Source organism: Onychostoma macrolepis, chromosome 06 (assembly GCF_012432095.1).
Source record: "Onychostoma macrolepis isolate SWU-2019 chromosome 06, ASM1243209v1, whole genome shotgun sequence".
NCBI lineage: Eukaryota > Metazoa > Chordata > Actinopteri > Cypriniformes > Cyprinidae > Onychostoma > Onychostoma macrolepis.
Window position 1 is genome coordinate 26,495,190 of NC_081160.1, and position 27,562 is coordinate 26,522,751.

Consider the following 27,562-nt stretch of genomic DNA (forward strand, 5'->3'; position numbering starts at 1 on the left):
TATATCCGACCTTTGCTCAAGTCATTTAAACCGTTCAAAGTACTCATAGAGACCCATACCAAAATAGATAACACTCTGGGCCAGAAATCTTTGATTCATCATAAAGTCTAGTCCAATTTTTAGCATATTCTGATTAAATTTAAAAAACACCTTGACAGAAAGAGATTTTGTTTGACTTAAATGTATTACACGTCTTTTAAGGCAATAGTAAGTCATGGTAGGAAAAAAACTATATATATATATATATATAATGCTTCATTAATCTTAGTTTGTGAACAACTGTACAGAAAGCTGGGGAAAAAAAGTGTATATTTTTATTTAGCAAGGATGCATTAAACTGATCAAAACTTACAGTGAATACATTTATAATGTAGTGTTACAAAAAAAGTTATATTTCAAATAAATGCTGTTCTTTTTAACTTTCTAGTCATCAAAGAATCCTTAAAAACAAAAAAAAACATTATCACAGTTTCCGCAAATCAGCACGAAATCAACATATTGGAATGATTTCTGAAGGATAATGTGACACTGAAATCTGGAGTAATGATGCTGAAAATTCAGTTTTGCCATCACAGGAATAAATTACATTTTAAGACATTAAAATTAAAACATTTACAATTTTTCTTGCTGTATTTAATAAAATAAATGTAGCCTTAGTGAGGATTAAAGACATCTTTAAAAATAAAAATCTTATCAATACTTTTGAACAGTACATTTTAAAACAATTCAAAACAAGCTAATTGTACAGATAAATAAGCATAAGAGAAATAAATATAATTGAATAAAAATTAAAAAGTCCTTTCTTTACCCAAACTGTGAATCCTCACCATGACTTTGATCTTTCTCTTTTAGCAGCACTCGGCAGGTGACATCATGATCCGGAACATTCAGCTGAGGCATGCTGGGAAATACACGTGTGCTGTGCAGACCAAGGTGGACAGCAGCTCCATCGCAACCGATCTGATTGTCAGAGGTGAAAATGCTTTAAAACCCATACAGCCCATTCACATTGTACATATTATATCTTATATATATATATATATATATATATATGCACACTGTGACTATTGAATATTAAATTTCGATCATAAAAACAAACTGAATACAGTGTTACAGACAGTTAAACAAGCCCTTGAAGCATTGTAAGTATTTACCAAATGGAGGAAAGATATGCTGGTTTTCCTGCTTTAGCAAAAATTACCCATAAAAAATGAGACATAATCTAATTAGGGCTTTTAAGTCAGTGAAAACATGTAGCTCAGAGTTAACAGCTGCACTGCTGTGCTTTAGGCGCCCGCTTATATGCAGCCTACAAGCGTGACAATGTGTGTGTGTGTGTGTGTGTGTGTGTTTCTGGTTTGCATGGCTGTCTTCTGTCTCAGGTCCCCCCGGCCCCCCTACCAGCATCCATGTGGAAGAAATCACAGATACCACTGCCACTCTCTCCTGGAGGCCTGGTCCTGATAATCACAGTCCAATTACTGCCTACACCATCCAGGCTAGAACCCCTTTCTCCCTCGGCTGGCAAGCTGTTAGCACAGGTGGGGCTTCTAACCAGCCTTCACTGATCAAAACATTTGCTGCATAGTTTCCTTTTTTCGTCCCCCTGCTTTTTCCTCTCCTATTTTGTAGTGAGATTTTCATCTTGTGTTTTTGTGTGTTTGTTTGTTTTTGCATTTTATGCCTTGCTAAACTACATTTGTAAAATGACAGTTTTTTTTGTCATTGTCAGATGTAGTTTGCTTGAAACAGAGAATCCAAAGATGTTTAGCGAAATGTTGAAGCTGCTCTTTTCCATACCATAAAAGTGAAGGGTGTCCATGGGCCATCAGGCTAAATAAAAGACTAAAAGTATCATGACAGTACCATAAAATTCCATATGACTCATGTTCCAAACTTTTGAAGGCTTTTGATAAATTTATGCAAGGAAAAAACTCAAATCTAATTCATATATATCAGTCCCTTTCACTCGGCCGCCATATTTGCAATGCCTCCGGACAGCTCAAACAAGACCAAGTTCTATCTAAATGAATGGGGGAATCCTGAAATCTCAAAAACTGCTCACTGAACTCGCAATTAAATTACATATTTTAAATCAGCAACAAAATCTGAAATGAACTGCCCCATGAATGTTGTTTCTTATGCTCAAATGGCAATTAAAAAGCTTATTTTTCAGGCTAGACCAGCCAATGCGCATGCAGAGTCACAACACGCTTATAACTGTGCATGCACATTGGCTGGTCCAGCCTCAGGTTTCTATGGGAACTGGATCTTCTAACTGCCACTGCAGTGACGCTATGACTTTACCAATCAGCGATTGGCTCTTTCATTTAGAAGGCGGGACTATTTCGCCATGTTGTGTGTTGTCACAAGTATAGGAGTGAACCGTCTTTATATTTCTGTAATCTTTGTATATATTCATTATTAATTTAAATAATATATGTGACCCTGGAACACCAAACCAGTCATAACTGTCAATTTTTTTTTCGAAATTGAGATGTATACATCATATAAAAGCTGAATAATAAGCTTTCCATTGATGTATGGTTTGTTAGGATCGGACAATATTTGGCCGAGATACAAGTATTTGAAAATCTGGAATCTGAGGGTGCAAAAAAATCAAAATATTGAGAAAATCACCTTTAAAGTTGTCCAAATGAAGTTCAAGTTGTCCAAGAATTAAGTTTTAATATATTTAATATGTAGGAAATTTACAAAATATCTTCACAGAACATGATCTTTACTTAATATCCTGATGATTTTTGGCATAAAAGAAAAATAGATAATTTTGACCCATACAATGTATAATTGGCCATTGCTACAAATATACCTCAGCGGTATATCTGTATATCTGTATGTTGTCTTTTATGGTCACCAAGGCAGCATTTATTTGATGAGAAATACAGTAAAAATGGTAATATTGTGAAATATTGTTACTATTTAAAATAACAATTTTCTATTTTAAAATATTATTTTAAAACACTAATTAAAAAAAAAACACTTTCAATTTGAGGCATCCTTGCTGAATTAAAGAATTAATTTCTTTAAGAAAAATCTTACTGACTGGAAACCTTTGAACATATGATAGATAGATAGATAGATAGATAGATAGATAGATAGATAGATAGACCATATCTGTGCACCATATACAGTGATATAATATAATGTAGCACAATATAGCAAAAATTAAGCCGCATTATATCTCTTGACCTCTTTGCTCTTGATTGTACTTTATAATTTGAACTGTAGGGTGTTATTTTTATCTCTGCTTTCACAGCACCTGTCGATAAGCCCATTTTTTTGTATCTTACCTACAGAGCCTATTATCTCCCCGAGCCGGAGAGATGTGTGCTGTGCGTGGTGTTTGTATGAGCGTGCGGGGGGCTTGCACCAGCTCACGAGGGGGCTCGTCTCACAGTGTGTGTGTGTTTTGTTTTGTTCCAGTGCCGGAGGTGGTCGGGGGCTCGCATCTGACTGCTACAGTCATCGAGCTTAACCCCTGGGTGGAGTATGAGTTCAGAGTGTTGGCAAGCAATGCAGTGGGCACAGGAGAGCCCAGCAAACCGTCGAAGAAAGCCAGGACGAAAGAAACAGGTGAGTGCTTCTGTCACATTAGTCTGCATGTGGCTCTTTCAATTAGCATCCTGTGGTGTGATGCACTATCTTTCGTTACTTACGTTGAAGGAGGGACCCAAAGCAGAATATCATAGAGACTTGGAGGCAGTGCATAGCAAAAAGCTAAAAAGCACTTTAGCAACCACACAGCAATAGCCTGCAATGCTTAAACATCCTGGCGGCTCATTTTGCATGGGCAAAAACCACTCACATTTCTTAAAAAATGTACAAATGTAGTTATACATGCAGTTTTATAGCCTCACATAAATTACTAAAAGCCTAAATGCAGTATTTGTAAATGGAGTATCTTTAAAAAATTAATTTCTCACACAGCAGGGCCATTTAAGTGAACTGTAAAAGACAAAAAGGTGATTAAAATTTGTGAAAATGTCTAAAAATATACACTTGTCCTCATACATCCATGGTAATATATAAATAAATACACACTAATGTTTTTTAAAGATGTTTCTTATGCTCACCAAGGCTGCATTTTTTTATCAAAAATATTTATTTCAATGTAAATAACTATTTTAAATTTTAATAGATTTTTAAATGTAATTTATTCTTGTGATGCAAAGCTGAATTTTCAGCAGACATTACTCCAATCTTCAATGTCGATCCTTCAGAAATCATTTTAATATGCTGATTTGTTGCTTAAGATACATTTCTTCATATTATCAGCATTGAAAAAAGCGATGTTGCTTAATATTTTTATCCAAACCATGATTTTTATTTTAGGATTCTTTGATGAATAGAACATTCAAAAGAACAGCATTTATTTGAAACATTATGAATGTTTTACAGTCACTTTTGATTAATACAGTACATCCCAGAAGAATAAAAGTATTAATTTATTCAAAAATAATTACAGACCCCAAACTTTGAACAGTATTTAAAATATAATTTTAACTATCAGGAACTGCAAAAGGAAAAAGGAGTGATTTAAAAATGGTGAAAAACAAATGGTGACCAGCATCTAAAAATATACACTTGTTCTTATACCTTCAAATATTTTTTAACTTTAATCATATCAGTTTTAATTGTCAGCTCATATTCAAACTTCTAAATTATACTATTTAAATGTTCAAATAGAAATAGTCACCAGCATCTAAAAATATAAACATGTCCTTGTACATTAAAACTTCATTTAACATAACTGAACTCAAATCATATCCATATTATTTGTTGAACTTTCAATTCATATGTGAGAATTGAAGTTATAAATGGTCAGACCTGAGCCGGACTGAAGAAATCTTTTCCATCCTCCAGTTCCCAAGGTCACCCCAGCCAACGTGAGCGGAGGAGGTGGCAGTCGATCAGAGTTAGTCATCACTTGGGAGGTAAGATGGTCAGTGCACTTCACTCGCCCGTCTGGCGGTGTGTGTGTGTGTGTGTGTGTGTTTGTGTTTCTCTCCCTTAGTGAGTCTTTTGTATACAGTCTCCTTTTGCAAACTGGCTAGACACTATTGTTCCCTTTATGAGAAGTTTTCATTAATCATAGTAAAGCGGATACACATAACACTTCATTTTCTGTAAGAGCTGCACAGCAATAACTGCCGCTGTCATACAAGAGAAGCAGCGAAGATAATTAAATGGAGTTACCCTCCAATTTTTGCAAGGAACTTTTCAAAGATTATGTTCTCTCTCTCTGTATCTCCTTTCATGAGACGTGTTCTATTGTTCAGGTTTGAGAGTCAGCTGGTGTTATCTATTGAGCTAGAAGTTTGTCACAGGGAGCTTGAAACTTGACTTCGAGAGTTTCTTGTTGTATTGTCTTTGAAATAAAAATGACAGATACCACAGAACACCATCTATTGTACTAGAGAATTTCATGTCTTCTTTTATTCCAAAACCACCATGTCCCACTAATGCAAGAAGTACAGGTGGATTTTACTGTACAAAACCTTGAGGTATAATAGGCATTCGTCTAAAGCAAAGGCAATTGCATAATGTTGATTTAAGTTATTTTTTTCTAAAGTATAAGACAACAACAAGCTCAGATTTCAATTTTGATAAATATTATTTTATAATTAAATCATATTTTATGTGAAAATATTTAAATGTTGCACTTCATGAATAGAAATGCAGTCACTAGTTTTAATAAAAATAATATATAAAAAAATTAAATACATTTATACGTTGAATACAAATGTAATTTATTTTTTAATGCGAGAATTATATATATATATATATATATACTAATACTTTTAAATAATACTACTATAACATTTTATTTATTCTATAAAATAAAATGTTTAATATTAGTGACTGCATTTCCATTCCATTTCCATTCATGAAGTACAATGCTTATTTACTTAAATAGGGAAAGACCAAAATGTCAAAATTCAAACCAAGAATGAAATCTGACAATAATGGTATTATATATTGTGCTTCTATAGCTGAGATCACATTAAAAATCAAATAAAATGGGCCATAAGTGTTACAAAAAAAAATACCCTTTAAATGCATCTACATTGTTAGCTTAGTAACATGCACCAAACTTGTTGAAATCAGTTGTCAGTCAAATGCTTTTTGTAGAGTTTCTAGAGTTTTTGCAGCTCCAAATCAGCCGTGTATAATGTTTAATTTCAGCCACAGTGCAGTCTTAGAAAGCAGCTGACTGTGTTGGTTCTATACAGTAAGGCAGCTCATAGGTTTTGGAACACATCCCATTAGTTTTGGTCTCTCCATAGCAAATTGTTATTTTCACAGCAGACACTGGAGAGAGCGCTTGATTACAGGTGCATTTTTATTTAGCCATTAAGCTCTCCCGCACAAGTGTGCGAGCGTGAAAACATAATCTCTCCCTCTTCTTGGAGTCACATGCCATGGTTTGGGACTAATGGATGCTATTTTCTAGTGGTCTCAGCGTTACCACACCGCATTACTACATGGTCAGTGGCAGAACGATACTTCAAACAAAACCACCATGATATCATTACCTGGCAAAACGATTTCCTGGGAGATGGAATCCCTCTCTTGCTGAAGAGGCTGGGATGACAGCTATCGCCTCAGACCGCGCCGCAGCACAGATTAGTGCAGATGTGCCATCTGATGCCTGACAGGTGTCAGAGAAGTCATACGTCCTGTCGTCTGTATGAAAGATGGGAGTGTTTGTGCGTAAACCCTTGAGTTAATAGAAAACACACCTTACAAACAAGTTTCATGATTATAGAAAAACCATGACATTTAGATGACATTACCATTGGTTGCTTTTGTCTGTTATGTGCATATGTATAGATAACATTTTGAATAGGATTCATAATAAAGGTTATGTCGTGTATTTTAGATGTATGTGCTTTATTTGTGGGTTGCAGCCCGTTCCCGAAGAGCTCCAGAACGGAGCAGGGTTTGGCTACGTTGTTGCTTTCCGGCCCTTTGGTGCCACCGGGTGGATGCAGGCGGCAGTTCCCTCTCCTGAAGCCTCCAAATACATCTTCAAAAACGAGACCATTTTACCCTTTTCTCCATTTCAAGTCAAAGTGGGGGTGTATAATAACAAGGGGGAAGGACCTTTTGGACCCGTGGTCACCATCTACTCTGCTGAGGAGGGTCAGTCACATTAACCGTAGAGTTTGGTTGCGTGCAACAGAGAAATTAAAGTCGAATGTACCTTTTGACATTTCACTGTGGAACGCTTAGCAGGCAGTTAATAGGAGCCAAGTTAACTGAAGTGTGTTGTGCCAGAACCCATTAATCATGGTCTGCCTTGTTTTTCAAAAAGAGTTGGACTTTGAAGACATTTTTTGAATGAAACGGTCTAATCGAAGAATTTCTCCTTCGAATCCAGAGCCTGGAAGGGCACCCAGTCGACTGAGAGCCAAGAGTCTTTCAGCGTTTGACGTTGAAGTGTCCTGGAAGGCCCTTCCCTGGAGCACAAGCAAGAAACGTGTTCTCGGCTATGAGGTACCCTAAATACTGTTAAATTAAAGTTGCATTAATTTTTTGCTGTTATATCATCATTATTTAAAAAAAAATCTAAATATTAAAATCATTACAAACATGAGCATGAATAAAACTTCAAAATGTGTACTTTTTAATTATGCTTTTAAAAAATTGAAGGAATCACTTACATTTTCTTCAAATGTAAATATCAGTGTTCTAATTACTGAGCTATAAACAAGATTTGTTTTATTTCCCTTTAAATCCTACATAATAAATCTGTTGTTAACAAGTGCATAATTAACATTTATTAGCTCATAATGTCGTAAAATAATGGCTTAATTAAAAAAATCTGATACAGTTTAAAACTACTGATTTTTTCAGTTTTGAATAAAAACAGTATATTTAAAATTTAGTTGAAAATATACAATTACACTTCTGCTCAAAAGTGTTTTTAAAGAATTTATTCAGCACAGCAACAGCACATTAAATTGTTTAAAGGTAGCAGTAAAGACATGTAATTTTAAAAAAATGGTTGTGTATGTACAGTATGTATATATATATATACAGTATATATATATATATATATATATATATATATATATATATATATATATATTAGTACTCTCAAATGATTAATCGTGATTAATCGCATCCAAAATAAAAGTTATTGTTTACATAATATATATGTGTGCAGACTGCACTGTGTATATTTGTATATTTATTTTGTATATATATAAATAAATACAGTATATATTTTGAAAATATTTACATGTATTTAAATGTATATATTTATATTAATATAATTTATATATACCAATCTAATTTATAAACATAAAATATTTTTCTGAAATATATACATGAATGTGTGTGTTTGTATATACATAAAAATATACACAGCAAAAACGTTTGTTTTGGATGCGATTAATCGTTTGACAGCACTAATATATATATATATATATATATATATATATATATATATATATATATGACCCTGGGCCACAAAACCAGTCATAAGTCGCACAATTATATTTGTAGCAATAGCCAAAAATACATTGTGTGGGTCAAAATTATCGATCTGTCGTTTATGACAAAAATCATTTTATATTATTTATATTATTATATTAAGTAAAGATCATGTTCCATGAAGATATTTTGTAAATTTCCTACTGTAAATATATCAAAACTTAACTTTTAATTAGTAATATGCATTGCTAAGGACTTCATTTGGACAACTTCAATGGCGATTTTTCTCAATATTTAGATTTTTTTGCACCCTCAGATTCCAGATTTTCAAATAGTTGTATCTCAGCCAGATATTGTCCTGACTCTGAAGACTAATGATGCCGAAAATTCAGCTTTGCCATCACAGGAATAAATTACATTTAATTATAATATTTCACATTTAATTATAATAATATTTATTTTTTTAATCAAATAAATGCAGCCTTGGTGAACATAGCCTTTTAAAAACAATTCAAATTTGTACCGACCTCAAACATGTGAACAATATTAAACATTAATAATACATTTGTGAGCTTAGGGAGGTTTTGTGTGATTCTTTTCTGTGATTCACCACTTAGTGTTGTGCCATTCTATGTTTTTTGCAAAAATCATAAATATAAAGCACTGAGACCTTTTGTCCTCTGCTAACAGTTGTGGAACAAATACAAATTAGGTTTATATCATCATCCATCTCTGACTCTTCAGCTTAGACTGTCCAGAGACTTTTGGAGGGAAAAGGAAAATCAGTCAACCTGACAGCTGGGAAGCATTGCTCATGATGATTTGCCTATGACAGGTTAATTTCAATACGGCCACACTTCAGTGGCTGAGTAACCAAAGCACCTATAAGCAGATAGCCTGGAATTCAGATACGCCACAAAGAAAATTACAAATGAATTATTTCTCCTGCTAGTTTTAAATGATATTGCTCTGAGTTTATTAAAGTTTTATGTTGAGCGGTTCTGTTTTGTCTTTCTCTGTAGTTGAGATACTGGGAGAAGAATGAGAAAGAAGACACAGCTAGTGTGCTAAGGACAGTAGGAAACCGGACAATGGCCATTATTCAGGGCTTAAAAGGAAGTAGCACCTATTACATAACGGTGAGGGCCTACAACACAGCAGGAACAGGACCACCAAGTCCAGCAGTCAATGTTACAACCAAAAAGCCTCGTAAGTAACCTTTTTTCTTTTTAAAAAAGATTAAGCATTGAAGTTTAACGGTAATTACACTTATTAGATTGAAACACACGTATTAGATTACTGTTTTAAAGTTTCTGTCTTCATCCAGCCCCCAGCCAGCCGCCCTCAAAAGTCATGTGGAATGCATCAAACTCCAAAATCATTCTCAACTGGGAACAGGTGAAACCTCTGGAAAATGAATCCGAGGTCATGGGATACAAGGTAAGCCAGATCTTCTTGCAGAACCGAAGAACTTTGTCTGCCATTTAGCATGCCTAATAACTCTCTAATGTGACACAGCACCTTATTGCTCAATGATTAAACAGCTTTCAGTGCTTTAGCGCCACCAAATGCTCTGATAAGTGTATGACAATGACTCCAGACATGTCGCAAAGCATCTATTGGTTTGCTTATATTGTTTTAGTGGAATTTCATTGCAAAAAAAATCCTGGCTTAAAAGCTGTTCGATATCTTTCATGTCAAATATTCATATTAAATATTTGCGAGCTGATGTAAAAAAACCTTTTTTGCTTACAGAGTTCAAAATATATTGATTGCCCATTGGTTCTTAAAGAACCATATCTTCCTGACCTTTTATACTCTGAAGAACGTTCTTTTGCCACAAAGAACCTTTTTTGAAACATAAAGGTTCCTCAGATGTTAAAGGTTTTTTATGGAACCATTTAGACATAAAGGTTCTTCTATGGCATCGTGAAGCCCCTTTATTTTTAGGAGTGTATCAGGCCATTAAAAATCCTATATCATTCTGATAACAAGTGGAACAATTTAAATTTTAAAATTGTTTTGTAGGTACTGTATAAGCGGAACCAATTCAGCAGGCCCAACATTATGGAGACCAACACCACCTCAGTGGAGCTCTCGCTGCCCATGGGTGAGGAGTACATCATCCAGATCAGGCCTTTTGGAGAAGGAGGGGAAGGCAGCAGCAGCCGACAGATCACTATTCCCAAAATATCTGGTAGATCGACTTATTTTTAATTCCTTTTTGATTTTATTTAAGAGGGAAAAAGGTTGAAGCTTACAATTTTAGAAATAGAATGCATTATAAATAAATATAATATTTAAGAGATGATGTACAATCAGCAGGTCATTATCACATAATTAAATTCAACAGGGCGATCAGACATGAATTAGCCTGAAGGGATTTATTTTGCACTAATGACTGGCTGACTGTACATTATCCTGATGATTGCATTACTGCTCATCAAATAAATTAATAAATGGACATGAAATATTCATTCAATTCATTCATTCAAGTGATTTTCCTATGTGAGCAGAATTATATGAATATGAGAGACTTGAATATGAAATGCACCACTGTTCAAAACTTTTTAAATGATTAAAAATCTCTTATGCTCACCAAGGCTGCATTAAAAATGCTATTAAAGTACAATAAAAAAGTAATATTGTAAAATATAATCACAATTTAAAGTGTTTCATTTATTTTAAAATGATATTCCTGTGATGCAAAGCTGAATTTTCAGCATCTTTACTCCAGTCTTTAGTGTCACATGATCCATCAGAAATCATTCTAATATGCTGATTTGATGCTTAAGAAACATTTATTATTACTATTATTTATCAATGTTGAAAACACTTGTAGTAAATTTGTGGAAACTGCGATGCTTTTTTTATTTGATGAATAAAAAGTTTAAAAGAACATTATTTATCTGATTTTTAGCAATGAAGATGTCTTTACTGTTACTTATTATCGATTTAATGCGTCATGCTGAATAATAAATCTTTGAGATAACATCCTAATATAATATAATTTGACCTCCTAAAAATTGTTCCTCTGAAACTAAATCATGTGCTTGTTTATTTTAGCACTGCACCATTTTGTCTTCATTCATTCATTTGCCAATTCATTCTATTTCAGGTCCCAATGCCATCGGCTCGGCTTCCAGTGTGTCCACTCTCTCTGCTCTCAGTACAATAGCTCTCTCCCTCACAGCTCGCACATCTTTATGACAGAACACAGCGCGGGCCGCTGACTTCAGATGAAACGTTCTTCCTCGAGAGGAGACTGAGAAAAGTGACTCAGACAGATCGATGAAAACCCATTCATACAAACCAGAGGACCTACGTGAACCATAATGCTGGGATAAAGATAAAAAAAAAAAAAAAGATAGAAGGTTGATGGGATTGAATTTGATGTTACCAAAGCAGCTTTAAAGAAAAAAAAAAAAAAAAAAAAAAAAATGAGGAAAATGTCACATGCTTCTTTTGTATGTACGACATAGCTTTTTTACTTTTTTGTTTGATCCAGTTGGTCTGTCTGTTCCTATTACAATACGCCGGGTGTGTAGGAACTGCTTTAGATGCATGTCATGTACAATGTTTTGTAAGAGAATGCAGGTGTCTGAAACTTAATCATTTAGAGCGAGACATATTTGGCTGAAAACCAACTAATCATCACAATATGACGGTCCTCTGAGGGTCACGCGCACTTACAAGCTAAGAATCTCCAAGGACTTCTTACTGTTTACGACACGGGAATACTTGCACTGAAACCACGTTTGGAAGAAAGTGAACAACAACAAAAAGCATCCTGACCAGAAACTCGAGAGAATGCTGCTACAAGGCCAAGTTGGACTTTTGCGTCTTTGTCACCTCCCTCCTTACTGGTCAGCAGCAAACGGACACCAGGCGTTGGCGTTGGCCGTCTCTTTTTTCTGTCATCTTCCGCTTATCTGTTTGTGTGTTACGTCTAGAGCTCTTCTTTGCCTTTTGTGTGCCTCATTGTGTGTTTTTGAAATCCTCAGGTCCTCAGAAAAGCCTTAATACATATTTCTTAGCGTTACCTACTTAGATAAGTGCTGGACGCCAGGGCTGTGAGCGGTTAGTGAAGCGGGATGCTGGGGTTTGGGTAGCTGGTGCGAGTTTATTGCTTCCATGTTCCATATTATAACAGCCGTATGCTGTTCCTCATTGTTTCAAGGCAATACGGTGTGTGTGTGTGTGTGTGTGCGCGCGCGTGCGTGTGCGTGACCTCTGCTAAAGTAGGGGCTACGAGCTCTGCATTTTTTTTAAATGCCATGTGGGATTGGTGCGATGAAAGTAGCTTGTCATTTCTTGAGGTGCAAATAGATGTAGTGCTTAAAGGGACACGTGGAGCTCTGAGACTGAGTGAAAACAAATGTATATGTAAATGCTTTTTTGTATATTCCAGATAATTTATATTTAAGTGGACAACATCAAAGTTTCCTACAAAAGTCATCTCGGTTTTTATCTAACAAACAGAATAGACGTTTCTTAGCTTACTGTGGCTCTGCATGTGGATGTATTCATTCCATTCTTGATTCATTAGGTACTAACTGATGAACTTTTGACGAAAGGATACAAATACAGTCATCCATTTCTGAAGATTTATGTATCGGTGTGTCTGAACGCTCTTTCTCTAAGCAGTGCTCTCCACCAAACTTCTTTGGCTTTATCGGAACTCCATTTATTGAACCGTATAACTTTTTCCTCCAAGGTTCTCTGTTTATACTGGATCACAAAATAAATGACATTTATAAAAATGATCACACAAATGTTTTGATTGGGTGCATTATATGTGGTTATAAGATGCTTAATAACAGTTCCTCCAATAATTATCATTTGCACGCCCTCTTATCATTCCAAACCTATATTACTATTGTGTATCTTCACTAAGGACAAGTAAAGCTCATTAAAAGGTATCCACATTACTGTTACGCTATGTTCCAAATCTTTTGAAGCTTTCTATGAGAAATAGAGCTTAAGGCCGTTGTTCCAAACCTGTATGACATTTTTTCTTCTGTGGAACAAAAAGAAGATATTTTGAAGGTTGCTTTTTTTCTTTTTGGTTTGGAACAGTGTGAGAATGAGTAGGCTAAATGACAGAGGTTTTATTTTGGACAAACTGTTGCTTTAAAACTTTAAAATTTTCATTTCCATATGCACAAACAATGTACACTTTTGGAAACTCAATTCCACCTCAAAGCATTTTGATAGTGAGTTGCAGCCATGTTTTAAGTTATATGGTCACAATTGGGAGATATACATTTTCTCTGTAACCATTTACAAAGTTAGCAAGTGTATGATGCCTAGTGGTGTAAAATCTGCTCACGTTGTGTAGTGTATTCCAGCCTTTAACCATATGGGTTTAGAATGAGATGAGGGTAAGGACAAATGAAAATGAAGACAGAATTTGCATTTCTGGATAAACAAACCCTTTAACAAAACAGAAAACAAATGATCAAGCAAATCAGAAGTTTCAAAACAGATAATATTACAGGCTGATTTGAAAGCACATGATGTCATGCAGTTGTGATGCAGTACACTAGAATGTCCACTATGTGGTGTGTAAGGCATCTGTGTAGACCAAGACTGTTTTGACCTCGACTGTACAAACAGCACATTTTACAAAGTGAGGTTTCTAGTGTAATTAATACCCTAAGATAGGAACATTTCCAGACAAAATTATTTGTCACATCAATAAATACAGTATGATCCCAAAAATATGAAAGCAGTTGTCATTTCTTGAATACAACAATAACCAGTGTCAAGATTGAGAAGACACACTGGAAAAGACTGCAAAAAAACTGATTTTACATTATTCTTAGTCAGGAACAGACTACAATAGATATGTTGTGTCATAAAATGATGTTGAAGGAAACATTTCCAGTTGATATTTTGGTCAATCACTATCGTTATTCAATGTCAGCCATGTTGCAGCAGAATATGAAAGGTCTCGGCCCTCCGTGACGATTAAAAACAGCTAAAGCAAACGTGGCATTTGGGCATCTTTTCAAAAGGACTCCGTCGTCGAGTTCACCTTCAGCCAAAGTTGGTCTGCGGGGAGACGCTGTGTTTAATACATTGACAGCAATAACAGAGATGATGTATGAGCATATAATAAAAAGCTAATTGGGAGCATCTGGGGCCAAAAGGAAGAATTCCTGAAGAGACCGTGAAGCAGCTGTTTAAGACGGAGTCATAATAGAGATAAATGGAGTTCCGCTGGATGATTTACTTTCTTATTGATGCTGGAGGTGACTGACGGCTGCTATTCACTCCCCGTCTTCCTCCCCGACCTCCATCTGCTCCAAGATTCCCTCTAACACCTCCGCCTTCCTCCGCTTCTTAGGAGCATCTGAGAGAGTTGATGAGAGGACAGATTTGTGCACAGATTTGTTTTAATTCAATTAAAAAAGGGAAATGACTAGAATTGCAACCAGTGTTGGGGAAACTACTTCAAATTAGAAGTAGCTTGTGCTTTGGCAAGCTGTAGTTTCCAAGCAGTTAAGCAACAGTCAAACTACAATTTGGAAAAAGTATAGAAAAAGTTAGCTTAATTGTTTTAAATTGTCAGACTATTTAGGGGGGGGGGGATCGTTAAAATTATATATAAAATGCTGAATACATCAATACTGATTTTGGAAGTATTTATCTGGCACTAAAACTATGAATGGACTATAAATAAAATCAGGCATTGGATTAATTGACAAATAATAAAATGAAAGGCTGTAACAAGTGACTATAATTATTTATTTGATTATTCATTTTAAATTTCTGGAAGCAACAGGACTAAATTTAACAGTCACTAAATTATTCAATAAATTAAGTTAAAGAACAAAACCACATATTATAAATGTAATTACAGATAATAAGGGGTTATATAGAACATTTACATACAGAACAATAATTTTCAGTAATTTTTTTTTTTTTTTAATCAAATAAACCTAATTTATAAAGATGACTTGAAAACAGGGATTAAACAGTAGAATTTGGGGGGAAAGAAAGGCACACATGGGAATTCTGAGAAAACTACTCTTAGTTTTCTGTTGAAAAACTGAATAACTAGCAATTAGTAAATCTGTTTTATGAAGTTCAGTTCATTGAAATCACCCATCTAACAAATGGACTCATTAAAGTGCCACAAAACTGAAACCTGTTTCATATTGCAATGTTACCAAAAATATCTTGTTACTGAGAAAACTTGAGCTCCAAATCAGCACATTAAAAGTATTTCTAAAGGATCATGTGACACTGAAGGCTGGGGTAATGGCTGTTGAAAATTTAGCTTTGCCATCACAAGAATAATTACATTTTTAAATTTATTAAAAGAGAAAAGGGTCATTTCAAGTTGCAGTTTTATTTCAAAATATTTCCTTTTTCTGTTTGTTTGTTTTTTCTTTTTCTTTTTGAAAAGGTCTGAGCAATTGTCTGGCTATTCTACTTAAAATAAGGTTAATGTGGCAAATTTTTAAAAGTTCCTTATCAATAGTCTATGCTCAATAACTGTGTATAAAGCAGAGATTTTACCATGAAAGTGTTGTGCGGTTTTCCGACGCAGGTCGTCCACAGTCTCCTCTGCATCCGCCCACTCCAACACCAGCCTCCTGCCGTAAAGATGGGTACTGTGACACAGCGCTGTGAACGCTTTCTGTAAGAAACACGCACGAAATCAAAGCTTGTGTTAGATGTATGCACATATTGGACAGGATCAGTGTTGATTAGTTGTTTAACAAGAGACTACCTGACTGTGAAAAGAGACAGAAAGATACAGAGACAGATGCACCCACCTTGGCATCCTGTTTAGTGAGGAAGTCAATGAAGCCAAAACCACGGTGGGCTCCACCGATCCCTTTCTTTGGCAGGCGGACTGTCTTCAGTTCTCCAAACGTACTGAAAAAAAAACACATGAATCCAACATCACATAGTGGACCTGCACTTCAAAACTCAAATCTCACATGACTGACTATTTTACATGAATTACCAGGGTACCATGTCCGTATTATTATCATAGTCATTTTTGTTAGTGAAAAATACTCACCAATAATTTCCAAAGGCATAAATCTTATGTGTGATGCACACATGAAACACAATACAAAATGCCCATTAAATGTGAAACAAGACTCACCAGAAGAGTTCTCGCAGTTCTTTGACTGTGGCCTGGAAGGGGACGTTTCGCACCAGGATCTTCGAGGTCGTCTGTTTCCTGGTGGTTTGCTTTTTCCTCTTGGCTTGCGCCACACCTGACCTGCAAAAACAACAGGAGGAAAACAAATGTCACTCATGAGTGTGACTAGTGTCACTGTGCCTGTTATTCAAACGGCACATTAAAAAAAACATTTACAAACAGTGACAAAATAATCTAAAAAAAAAAAAATGCAATTTTTTTAAACGGTACATAATCTTGTTTACCATAACTACCTAAATTCAACATAAAATGGCACAATTTCAGCAAAAGCACACTGGATTAATTTTTTTTTAATTATTATTATTATTATTTTTTTTTTTTATTTCTTAAGTAAACCATTTATATAATAAGAACAGGTGAATAGGGTATATGCAACCTATATGCAGTATATAAATGATACTCCTATGAAACTTTGCAAAGTTTCTCATCACTTCCATTACAATATCTTTTATATTAGAAGTTGCCCCCAAAAACACATTAATGTGCAAATTAGGCATCGCTTTTGTATGCATCCTGAAAATATATACATTTTCAGCAATGTTAAACCTATTCCATGAGGTTTTTACATAACAGATTGTTAATATAATCTTTCACAACCCTTTCAAAACACTAATTTTAAAGAAAACAATATAAACAGATCCTTTTATAAGATCATGTAACAGTTGAGAGTAGTATTTGGCTATAATAATGTACAGCTTCAGCACTAGTATTTTCTGCACTGCATCACTTACACCTGCATCTCCTGCTTAAGCATCAGCACCAAAGCAAAGGAAATCATATTTTACTTAAGTATTACATGTGAATTTGAAGTCTGAATTAAACATAATGAGATAAAAAATAAAAAAAACAATCTTCACATGCTTGACTAGTGTGGTCTGATTCATGATAAGCAAATGACTCATGAGCTGATTCCTGAATCATTCAAAAACTGATGAATTCTTCACTGAATGAACTAAATTCATAATCAGTTCCCTTAAAAAGTACCCAAGAGAGCTTGAGGTTTGTGGAACCCTGCTCTACACAGCACTTAAAGTTGTAAGACACAAAAGATGCCTCCACTTACTTGAGTTCTCTTTCTGATATTTTCAGCTCAAGCTGGTGTTCATCTACTTTACAGTGCTACAAGAAAAATGAAAGAAGTAGTGAAAAAAGATGCCTGAATCCATTTCATCACATGAATACTGTGCATAATAAGAGTACATAAATACAGTAATGAAACAGCAGCAGATGGTCATTTACCTGCAGCTGTCTCATGGCTTTCTGTGCTGCCTCTGGAGTTTTGTACTGCACAAAGCCATAACCCATCGATGATAATTTACCTGAGAGAGTGACAGAGAGAGACGAAGAGATCAAGGTGAGATTCACGCAGTGAGGAAACAAGATGTGAGAAATGAGAAAAAAAAAAAAAACAACAACTTAAATACACAAATGAAATCGATATGGTAAATATGTGTGATTGTGAAAACAAACCTGCTTTATCTCTTCTTTGATATTGTGCAGCTTTTCACCACACCACATTTAGAAAACATCTGTCAAAAGAACACAATGAAAGCCATATGGTGAGAAATAGGCCGTGTTTACACCTGTTATTAACATAACATCCGTTTTGGGTGATCTGATCTCCGTTGTGGCCTCTGCGCTCACCTCACGCAATGTTTCCTCTGATGTTTTAAAATTGAGGTTTTTAATGAAGAGAGTCGAGCCGGGCAAAACCTGCTCTTCCTCCTCATCCTCCTCCTCCTCTTCCTCCTCCTTCTCTTCTTCCTTTTTGGCCAAGTCATTGTTCTCAACAGATGCATCTTTTGTTTGAGGCTCTGGGAGAAGGATGGACATGAATGACAAAAATGACAGTAATCAAGTATGCCAAATAAATGCTTCTGATCTTTCCATTCATCAAAGAATCCTGAAAAAACTGAATCACGCTTCCCACAAAAATATTAAGCAGTACAGCTGATTTTGTCACTGATAATAAGAAATGATTCTTGAGCACCAAATCAGCATATTAATAATTGATAAGTTCTGAGGGATTATGTGAAACTGAAGACTGTAGTAATGGCTGCTGAAAATACAGCTTTGCCTTTGCAGGAATATTGCCTCGGTGAACAAAAATACATATATTAAAAAAAAAACTTGACTGCTATATTATTTCACAATATTATAGTTTTTACAGTTTTTTTTGTTTTTTAAATGCAGTATTGGTGAGCATATTATATATAAAAATTAACATTAAACAAATAAATAATTAATACCAGTTTATGTTACCAGTTAGTATATGATATTATCACATTAGCCAAAATATTTACATGCCATGGGCAGGGCTTGTGTTTGATTACTCCTAAAATGTAGAGCTTTCCATGGAATTCTGACGCAGATTTCGAATTTGAATAACTGGAATTCTCTGCAGATTCCCAGCAGGTATGATTATGAATTCTCATGTTAACATTTTAATAAATGGCTCGGTTATGAACATTTGAGTCTTTAAGCATGCACACCCTTCATAGAAAGATGAACTGCTGGTCAAAGCACCAGCAGGCTGATATGTCAGGATTAAAGGATTACCTGGTTTAGGTGCTGAGGGAGTTGTAAAGACCGCTACAGGAGCCCACTCCAGATACAACGGAACATGCTGGAACTGAAGAGGCAGATCGTATGATATCATATCATATTGCAAGTTTTATTAAACTAATCAAAGACACAAATTTCTTTTTATGTCTCAGCACTTTTTTAGCAGTAAAAACAGTAGCTCCCCGCTGACCTTGGTGTATGCAAGTTTCATGAAGGCCCGTTTGGCTTCAGTAGGCTCCAGGAACTCCACTATAGCAGTGAGGCCAGATGGGGGCAGCAGAACTCTTCCCAGAGACCCATGGGGCGAGAACAGAGTCTCCAGCTCTGCGACCTGCACTCCGGAGGGCAAGTTCTTCACCAAAATCACAGCGTTACTGCGCTGACCTGATGCCTAAACAGATGGAAATCACAGACACACATACACATTATTCATGCTGATAGAAACATAAATGATAGATTTGCACACAGCAAATTGAGCGAACTGTGAAATTTTTGATAAAGAATTGGAATTCAGGTGATCAGAATGCCATGCAGATTCCATGCATGCCTAATTATGAATTGTTCTCACATTCTCATTTAATAGATGGCTTAGTAATAACAACATCAGTGTGGAATACACAATATATTTGTATTATATCAGCAATAAGGCGATATTAGAGGTTTTTTCTAATGTATTGATCTCAGTTGATATTGGATATTCACCATATTTTTACATTTAGATTACCTTAAATTATCTCAATTTGCCTAAATTAACTTGTAGCATTTAAAATGACTGATTTTAATTGTTTGATTTTACATTTATTTTGCACACAGTATAAAACATTAATATTTTCTAAAATATGAAAATAAATTAGTTAAATCTCTTCAGCCAGAATTTTAATATTGGTGCATGCCTAATGAAAAAAACATATTTAAAAAAAATAATAATAATCTATTACAGAAAAATATAAATTGATAGTTTAAACACACTGATGTCAGTACTACCACTTCTATCACTTTTTGAAAGTCTCTTATTTTCACCATAGCTGCATTTATTTTATCATTATTACAAAAAAAAGAAATATCATTACTAAATAAATCACTAATCAATGATCATTATTACAATTTAAAATAACTATTTTCTATTTTAATATATTATAAAATTTAATTTATTCCTGTGATGCAAAGCTGAATTTTCAGCATCATTAATCAAGTCTTCAGTGTCTCATGTTCTAATATCCTGATTTTGGCCCAAGAAGCATTTCTTATTTTTACCAATTGTTTAAAAAAACAAAAACAGCTTTGCTGCGTAATACTGGGAACAGTGATAAATTTTTTCAGGATTCTTTGATGAGTAGAAGGTTCAAAAGAAAAGCATTTATTTGAAATAGAAATATCTTGTAACTTTATAAAATGCTTTAACTGTCCTTGCTGAATAATACAATTAATTTCTGAGAAACCCCAAACCTTTGACTTTAACTACACATGAGAATAAAGCACACATACTATACCTGACTGAATGAGTCCAGAGACACTCCATTGCCCAGGAGAAACTGTCTGGTCTCTTGTACGATTTGTGTCTCTCCGAGGGCCATCCTCACAGCCAGACTGCCATCAGACTCCTGAAAACAAACCCAAATCCAGTGTCACCTATGGTGATCCTCTACAGAACCAGAGAGACAATTTTTAGATCGACAGGGTTCCTACCCTATTCACATAGGAATTTTTTTTGCACGTTTATGCATTAAAATTTCTAGTTTTATATAACCTATTTCCTTTGTGCATCACTGTGAAAAAAAAAATGAAAGCATGGATGCACATGAATTAACAGAGATCTACTTGCTCAAAATTCGGCTTTTCTTATTGTATTACGTCTACACTGTAAAAAGTCAAAAGTTGAGAGAACTTAAAAGTTTAAGGCAACCAGCTTCAGCAGATTTTTGAGTTTTCTCAACTTTTTGTTGTATAAGCTGAATACAAGAAGTTGAGAAAACTCAAAAATCTGCTGAAGCTGCTTGCCTTAAACTTTTAAGTTTTCTCAACTTTTGATTTTTTACAGTGTAATATCAAGGCATAATGTCTAATTTAAAATCCTCTGAGGCGGCGCAGAAACCATGACACGAAATGGGCTGATGTTCAAGGGTCTACAAAAAAAAAAGTGTTTCAAATTTAGCTTTCATTAGGGCAGTATGCCATATTTCAAGGCCTTAGGTGTCTTTAACACATACTCTGTGGAGGCCAAGAAACCACACTGCAAAATGGGCTGATGTCACAATAGGTGGCTCAGTGTGCGTTGTCCTATATGCCAAGTTTAATGGTTTCTCATGCGCACATAAGAGTCTGTATATTTTTATTTTGCTAAGGTCCTTGAGGCTATGTAATACGGTGCTAAGAATATTGTGAGAAGAAACCCAAAATGCTTATAACCTGCATTTAGCATAATCAAAATGCACATATTTGACAATCACTAAAAAAATCACTTACCAGCTGCCATGAAATCTCACTTCTTGTACAATGAATTTATTTTCATTAAATTCTTAATTTTCTATTTAAAGAAAACTAAATGGGGGGGGAAAGTCTGGGAACACAAATATTTTTCCAAACTCTGCTTTCTTTTTTCCATACTTTTCCAGACCTGGAAAATACTTAAATCAAATTCCATACTTTTCCAAACCCCGTAGGAACCCTGGATCCCAAATACTCACGTGATCTAACACTTGGCTCTTGGTTGTGTTGTATTTCTGAGCGATGGCATCAGCTACTGCACTCGTGCCCAAAAACAGTGTATTCCAGTTATGGGAACTGGGTAAGAAACACAACAGAAAAAGGATGAACACAACTGAAAATTTTCCAATAAATGTTTTAAGCTCTAGATCAGGGGTGTCAAACTCAGTTCCTGCAGAGCTTAGTTCCTACCCTGCCCCAACACACATACCATGTAGTTTTCAAATAAGCCTTAATGACTTGATAAGCTGGATCAGATGCGTTTAATTAGGGCTGAACCTAACTGTGCAGGGCTGTGGCCCTCCAGGAACTGAGTTTGACGCCCCTGCGCTAGATGGTTCATCAAATGCTGACCTGCTACTGGCGGCTTTGTCTTTGGCATCTTTCTGCCTCTTATATGAGGAGCTGCCTGGAGCGTTGGGCCCTTGATCGGGCTTTTCCTTCTTTAGTCTTGAAGCCATGACGTGCAGAACCCGTCCCTACAGGATCCAGACAGTTATAAGCAAGCAAATATAACCACACAGGAACAAATGAAGGAAAGGATTGGATCAGTACCTGGTATACGTGGCCATCCAGTTGAGCCAAGGCTGAGACTGCATTCTCTGGAATCATGTATGTCACAAAGGCAAAGCCCTTGGGCTTCTTAGTCAGACTGTCTATGGGGAAAAGCACCTCAGAAAGAGGACCTGATAGAGACACAAGAATAAGTGGTTTTTAAACATTGATTGAGAAATGATGTGTGACTGACTTTAACTCCGATTTCCCACATTGTTTAGTGCTGATAATAAGGTGTGTCATGTGACTCACCATATTTAATGAAGACTTCTTTCAGTTCTTCTTCAGTGCACGTGTAGGGCAGGTTCCTGACAAAAAGTCTTCCCGATTCTGCCACGTCTTCCTCTTCCTCGTCATCCCTCAGCTCGTGAACAAAATTTCTTTCCCTCTCGCTTCTTTTTGCAGACCCTCTATCATTTTTAAAGTTGTTGACCCTGAACACTTCAATATAGCGCTTCCCTGTGGGTTTACACAGATAACGCACATGCACTGAGATCCTGAAACCAGCCTTATTTGGAGTACTTGTTTTCAAACTTGTCATGCTCATAAATCAAAACACACAGAATCTTTTGGTCACAGTCTTTTGGTACTTGTCAAAGAGACTGAACAACTGCTTACCCATGTAGTCTTTGTTAAAGCGCAGGGCCCTCTCGACCTCTGCCTCTGTGCGCAGGTCCACATACACATAACCTTATCACAGGACATTTGACATCAATCCAGCGGCACATGAGTGACATCTCTAAATCATCTACAGACAGTAAACAACAGATGCTCTTACCTGATTTGCGCCCATCGTTGTTTTTGCCAAATCGGATGTCAACAGGTTTCAAAGGTACCATAAATTCTCTCACTTGTTGCTACAATGAAGTGGTAGACCAGAAAGATTGGACAAATAAAAAAATGACTGTCATCACTGACTGAAAAGTTTTAATAAAATAAAATAATAATGAAATTTTGATATGCTTACATTTAAAGCCAGCTCTCTTTTTCAAAAAAGATATTAGAGCAGAATCAATTTGTTTTATAATTAGGGGTGTACAAATATTGCAAGTAGCTGTTGAACAGTACGAAGAAATGTAAATTTCTCTCTATTAAAAATGTAAAGAGGTTTGGGGTCAGCATAATAAAAAAAAAAAAAAAAAAAAGTGACATTAAAGACATTTATAATATTACAAAAGCTTTCTATTTCAACAAATGCTGTTCTTTTGAAAACTCCATTCATCAAACAATAATTTAAAATGTATCAGTTTCCAACAAAAATATTCAGCAGCACAACTTTCAACATTCATTTTTCAACATATTAGAATGCTTCAGTCATGTGACACTGAAGACTGGAGTAATGGCTGCTAAAAAAGTAGCTTTGTCATTGTTGGAATAAGTTACATTTTAAAATATATTAAAATAGAAAACGGTTATTTTAAACTGCAATAATATTCCCCAATATTAGTTTTTTTCTGTATTTTTGATCAAATAAATGCAGTGTTAATGAGCATGAGAGACTACCAATACCAAACTTTTGAATAGTAGTGTATATTGTTACTATTAGGAATTTAATAAACATAAAACTAAAATGAAACGTAAATTAAACCGAAATTGCAAAAAAAATAAATAGAGGAGGGACCAGATAACAGTAAACTCAAGTCAGACCATAAAAATCAGGGTTATAATTAATGGATTAGAATGATTATTTTGATGCTATACTGTGAGGTTATGTGTGTCTGAAATAGTTTATTGTGCATATCACTGTAACGTTAATAAAGGCTTATGAAAACAATGAAAAGTTCAGAATCGATCAATAACCAATATCTCACCTCTGTGACGTTGAATGGAGCACCTCGTAGCTTGACTGTGAACTCTGTGCTTGGCTCAATCTATAATAGTGTATGAACAGCATAAACAAATGAGCCTCTAATAGCCAAACTCTTCCATATTAAACCTCATGTTTTATCACACTGACCGTGTTCTGAGCTGCTGGTTTTGTGTTTTTCTGGCTGCTTGTCTTGTCACCACTCTCATAAGCACTGTCTGTGTTTTGGACCGGGGACTCTTCCTCTTCTTCTTCTTCTTCCTCTTCCTCTTCCTCCTCCTCATTCTTATCAGCAGCATTAGCACTGTCACCCTCTTCTTCTTCATCCTCATCTGCTTCCATCTCTTTCTCATCCACCATGTCTGATTTCTCCACAATTTTGGAGCGAAGATAATCCATATCAGACAGATCTTTCTTCATTGCTTCCTTATCTGTCTCTGGTGAAAAAACACATTTGGAGAGAATGAGAAATCACAATTATGCACTCAGAAAGTCAGAGGGGGATCATCTGGGATTGTCTAGAAGTAAGCACAAAGTTCTTACCTTGTTTGCCCTCTTCACCAGCATCTTCATCATCCTCAGCCTCACTAAATTCCTCCGATTCATCAGAGTCAAAGTTTAGGTAATCATCCCTAACAGCCGCCTTCTGCTTCTTCTTCTCCTCCTCCTTCTTCTTCTTTTCAACTCCAACAGAAGTCACTTCTGCAGTGTCATTGGCCCAAGTGGGCACCTGTGTGCGTTTCTGGTGCACAGCGAGGAACTCCTGGAAGCTCTGCTCTTTTTCAAGCTGAGGATTACAAATGACATTTTATACAATGTCATTTTATACAATGTATCGGAGTATGATTTGTTTCATGCAAAGAGAGGCATACTTACATCTCCAAGAACATTCAAAGGCTTCTTCTGCTTCTGTGGAGATGGAGTGACAGCATAAATTCAGTTTGATTTATTTATATTGCACTTTTTACAATACACATTGTTCCAAAGCAGTTTAATGAAAACAGACAAATGAATAAAAGGAAAAGAAATATCAATGAGACCATCCAATAAAACTGTTCGTAAATAAAAGGGAATAGATCAGTGCAAACATAGAAAAAGTGACAGAGCAGAGCTGAATAACCTTTTCATGTTTTTCTGCTAGTTCACATGATTTTTGTTCTTCTGTAACTCTGTTAGATGATGGCTGACGTGTGTGTTTGCTCCAAGGTCTGGCTTTGTTTGGGTCTCCAATATCTGTGCAGAATTCCACCTTATTCAGACAGATAATGAACAAGAATTAGAAGGCAAATGTTTAAATATACAGTGGTGACCAAAATGATTAGAACACTAGTATTTTCAGCAGCTAAAAATGGTTTTAAGTCAGTTATTTCTATCTTTTGCTGTAGTGTGTCAGTAGGAAATATTAGTTTACATTTCCAAACATTCATTTTTCCATTAATTGTAGTAATCCAGTGAGATTTTTGTTTGCACAAGGAGTCTGACAACAGCCAGTGCTCCACACAGAGATGTGATCTGATCATCATCCGGTTTGTCTGGAATGACATGAAGAAACAGAACAAACTGAGACAGACTAAATTCAGAAGAACTGTGGCAACGTCTCCAGGATGCTTCAAGAAACCTACAGTACTGTTAAAAGTTTTAGGCACTTGTGTAAAAATGCTTTAAAATGAGGATGCTGTCAAAAATAAATATCATAAATAGATTTTCTTTATCAATTAACTTCTATTAACTAAACTAAATCAACATTTGGTGTGACCATCCTTTGCGTTTAAAGCAGCTTTTGCCCTTGGTGCACTTGTGCATAGTTTTTCAGGTAGCTTTGCAAGTAGGTTTCTTGAAGCATCTTGGAGACGTTGCCACAGTTCTTCTGGATTTAGTCTGTCTCAGTTTGTTCTGTTTCTTCTTATCACTGAAGATGATGATCAGATCGGATCTCTGCGTGGAGCACTGGCTGTTGTCAGACTCCTTGTGCAAACTAAAATCTCACTGGATTACTACAATTAATGGAAAAATGAATGTTTGGAAATGTAAACTAATATTTCCTACTGACACACTACAGCAAAATACAGAAATAACTGACTTAAAACCATTTTTAGCTGCTGAAAATACTAGTGTTCCAATAATTTTGGCCACCACTGTATGTATATATACACACACACACACACACACACACACAGTCACTTACAGTAACTCTAGCAGTGTCCACAAAGCTCTTGTTGAAATGTTTCATAGCTTTCTTTGCATCCTCCTCTGTCTTGAAGCCTACAAATCCAAATTTGCGAAATCTACCATCTTTGGTGAATTTCAAAGTACAATCTGTAAGCGTCCCAAAATCCGCAAACATCTTACGGAAACGTTCATCCTTCATCTGAGGACACAGAATAAATAAAATGACTTTCAACTTTTCATTTTAAATTAGACCTCACACACAGTTCAAGCCCACAATGCATTTTAATCAGTGCCTAAGGGCGCTTATAAGAATTAAATAAACTCTTTTTAATTATATTAATTACTCCTATAAGAAAGTACAGTGGTGGTACCATGTTACACTGAGCCTATCAAATAATAATAATAATAATAATAATATCATCGTACTTTAAGATATACACACCATGGCATTTAAATTGTACTCAAAAAAGCATGGCAGCACCATGGTATCGTGTTCAAAAACTATGGTAACTCCACGACACCACTTCAAACAAAAACGTTGTACCGTGCTACTTTTTTTGTTAGTGAATAAACGTGCTTAATATTTGACCACATCTTTGTAGACGCATGCATCTTTGACAGCGGACTTACATCATATTCCAATATCATTACAGATACTCACCCCATTTGGGAGATTCTTGACTATTAACCTTGACATGTTTTCCGATCCCGGTGTGAGTTTATCCAGTAAAATAACAATATATTGTTTTATCAACAATAAAGCATGGAGCGCTTCAGTGAGTCGCCATCTTTACTCTATGACGTAAAGCACGTCACCAAAGGGGCTTGATTGTGGCGCCCTCTTCTGGACATCAGTGGAATGATCGAAGGCATATTAAAATACACATAAAACTATATTTTTGGAAACCTTTGAAATATGTAAATTAAGTATCGTCTTTTAAAAATGTAGCTTTTTCTTTTACATTTACTTAATAGTTAAGGCTATCTCTATTAGGCAAGTCTGTATCTATTACCTAACATAACAGAACTATTGTGTATTTTTTTTTAACTCAAAATCAACAAAAGATTATATGAAATGTTTAAAATGCTGCCCTGTCGGCTATTATCTTGTA

The 27,562-nt window shown here is 35.4% G+C and overlaps 2 protein-coding genes across 6 annotated transcripts in view; one reads left to right on the plus strand and one right to left on the minus strand.

Annotated features, from left to right (window-relative positions):
• Nucleotides 1-13,088, plus strand: part of cntn4 (contactin 4) — a 151,823-nt gene extending 138,735 nt beyond the window's left edge. For 4 of the 5 annotated variants that reach the window (XM_058779009.1, XM_058779011.1, XM_058779010.1 and 1 more), the window contains exons 14-23: nucleotides 853-973; nucleotides 1,383-1,541; nucleotides 3,445-3,594; nucleotides 4,885-4,955; nucleotides 6,933-7,167; nucleotides 7,406-7,521; nucleotides 9,486-9,672; nucleotides 9,791-9,903; nucleotides 10,492-10,660; nucleotides 11,582-13,088. In XM_058779009.1, the coding sequence (XP_058634992.1) occupies nucleotides 853-973; nucleotides 1,383-1,541; nucleotides 3,445-3,594; nucleotides 4,885-4,955; nucleotides 6,933-7,167; nucleotides 7,406-7,521; nucleotides 9,486-9,672; nucleotides 9,791-9,903; nucleotides 10,492-10,660; nucleotides 11,582-11,673 (1,413 nt within the window). In that variant the 3' untranslated portion in view covers nucleotides 11,674-13,088. The remainder of the gene's footprint in view (nucleotides 1-852; nucleotides 974-1,382; nucleotides 1,542-3,444; nucleotides 3,595-4,884; nucleotides 4,956-6,932; nucleotides 7,168-7,405; nucleotides 7,522-9,485; nucleotides 9,673-9,790; nucleotides 9,904-10,491; nucleotides 10,661-11,581) is intronic. The other variant, XM_058779014.1, reaches the window with a different exon arrangement.
• Nucleotides 13,089-13,240: 152 nt separating this feature from the next.
• On the minus strand, nucleotides 13,241-27,269 carry rbm19 (RNA binding motif protein 19). The gene is made up of 24 exons (XM_058779015.1): nucleotides 27,112-27,269; nucleotides 26,467-26,649; nucleotides 25,402-25,530; nucleotides 25,158-25,190; nucleotides 24,825-25,068; nucleotides 24,432-24,718; nucleotides 24,286-24,345; nucleotides 23,253-23,331; nucleotides 23,093-23,164; nucleotides 22,727-22,933; nucleotides 22,475-22,605; nucleotides 22,274-22,398; nucleotides 21,901-21,997; nucleotides 20,707-20,817; nucleotides 19,407-19,607; nucleotides 19,211-19,283; nucleotides 18,296-18,465; nucleotides 18,129-18,180; nucleotides 17,891-17,979; nucleotides 17,715-17,770; nucleotides 16,592-16,711; nucleotides 16,254-16,356; nucleotides 15,994-16,114; nucleotides 13,241-14,821 (listed from the first exon to the last, which is right to left on the minus strand). Exons 1-24 carry the CDS (start codon nucleotides 27,145-27,147, stop codon nucleotides 14,739-14,741), a joined length of 2,862 nt encoding a protein of 953 aa, XP_058634998.1. The 5' UTR covers nucleotides 27,148-27,269; the 3' UTR covers nucleotides 13,241-14,738.
• Between the last annotated feature and the right edge of the window lie 293 nt (nucleotides 27,270-27,562).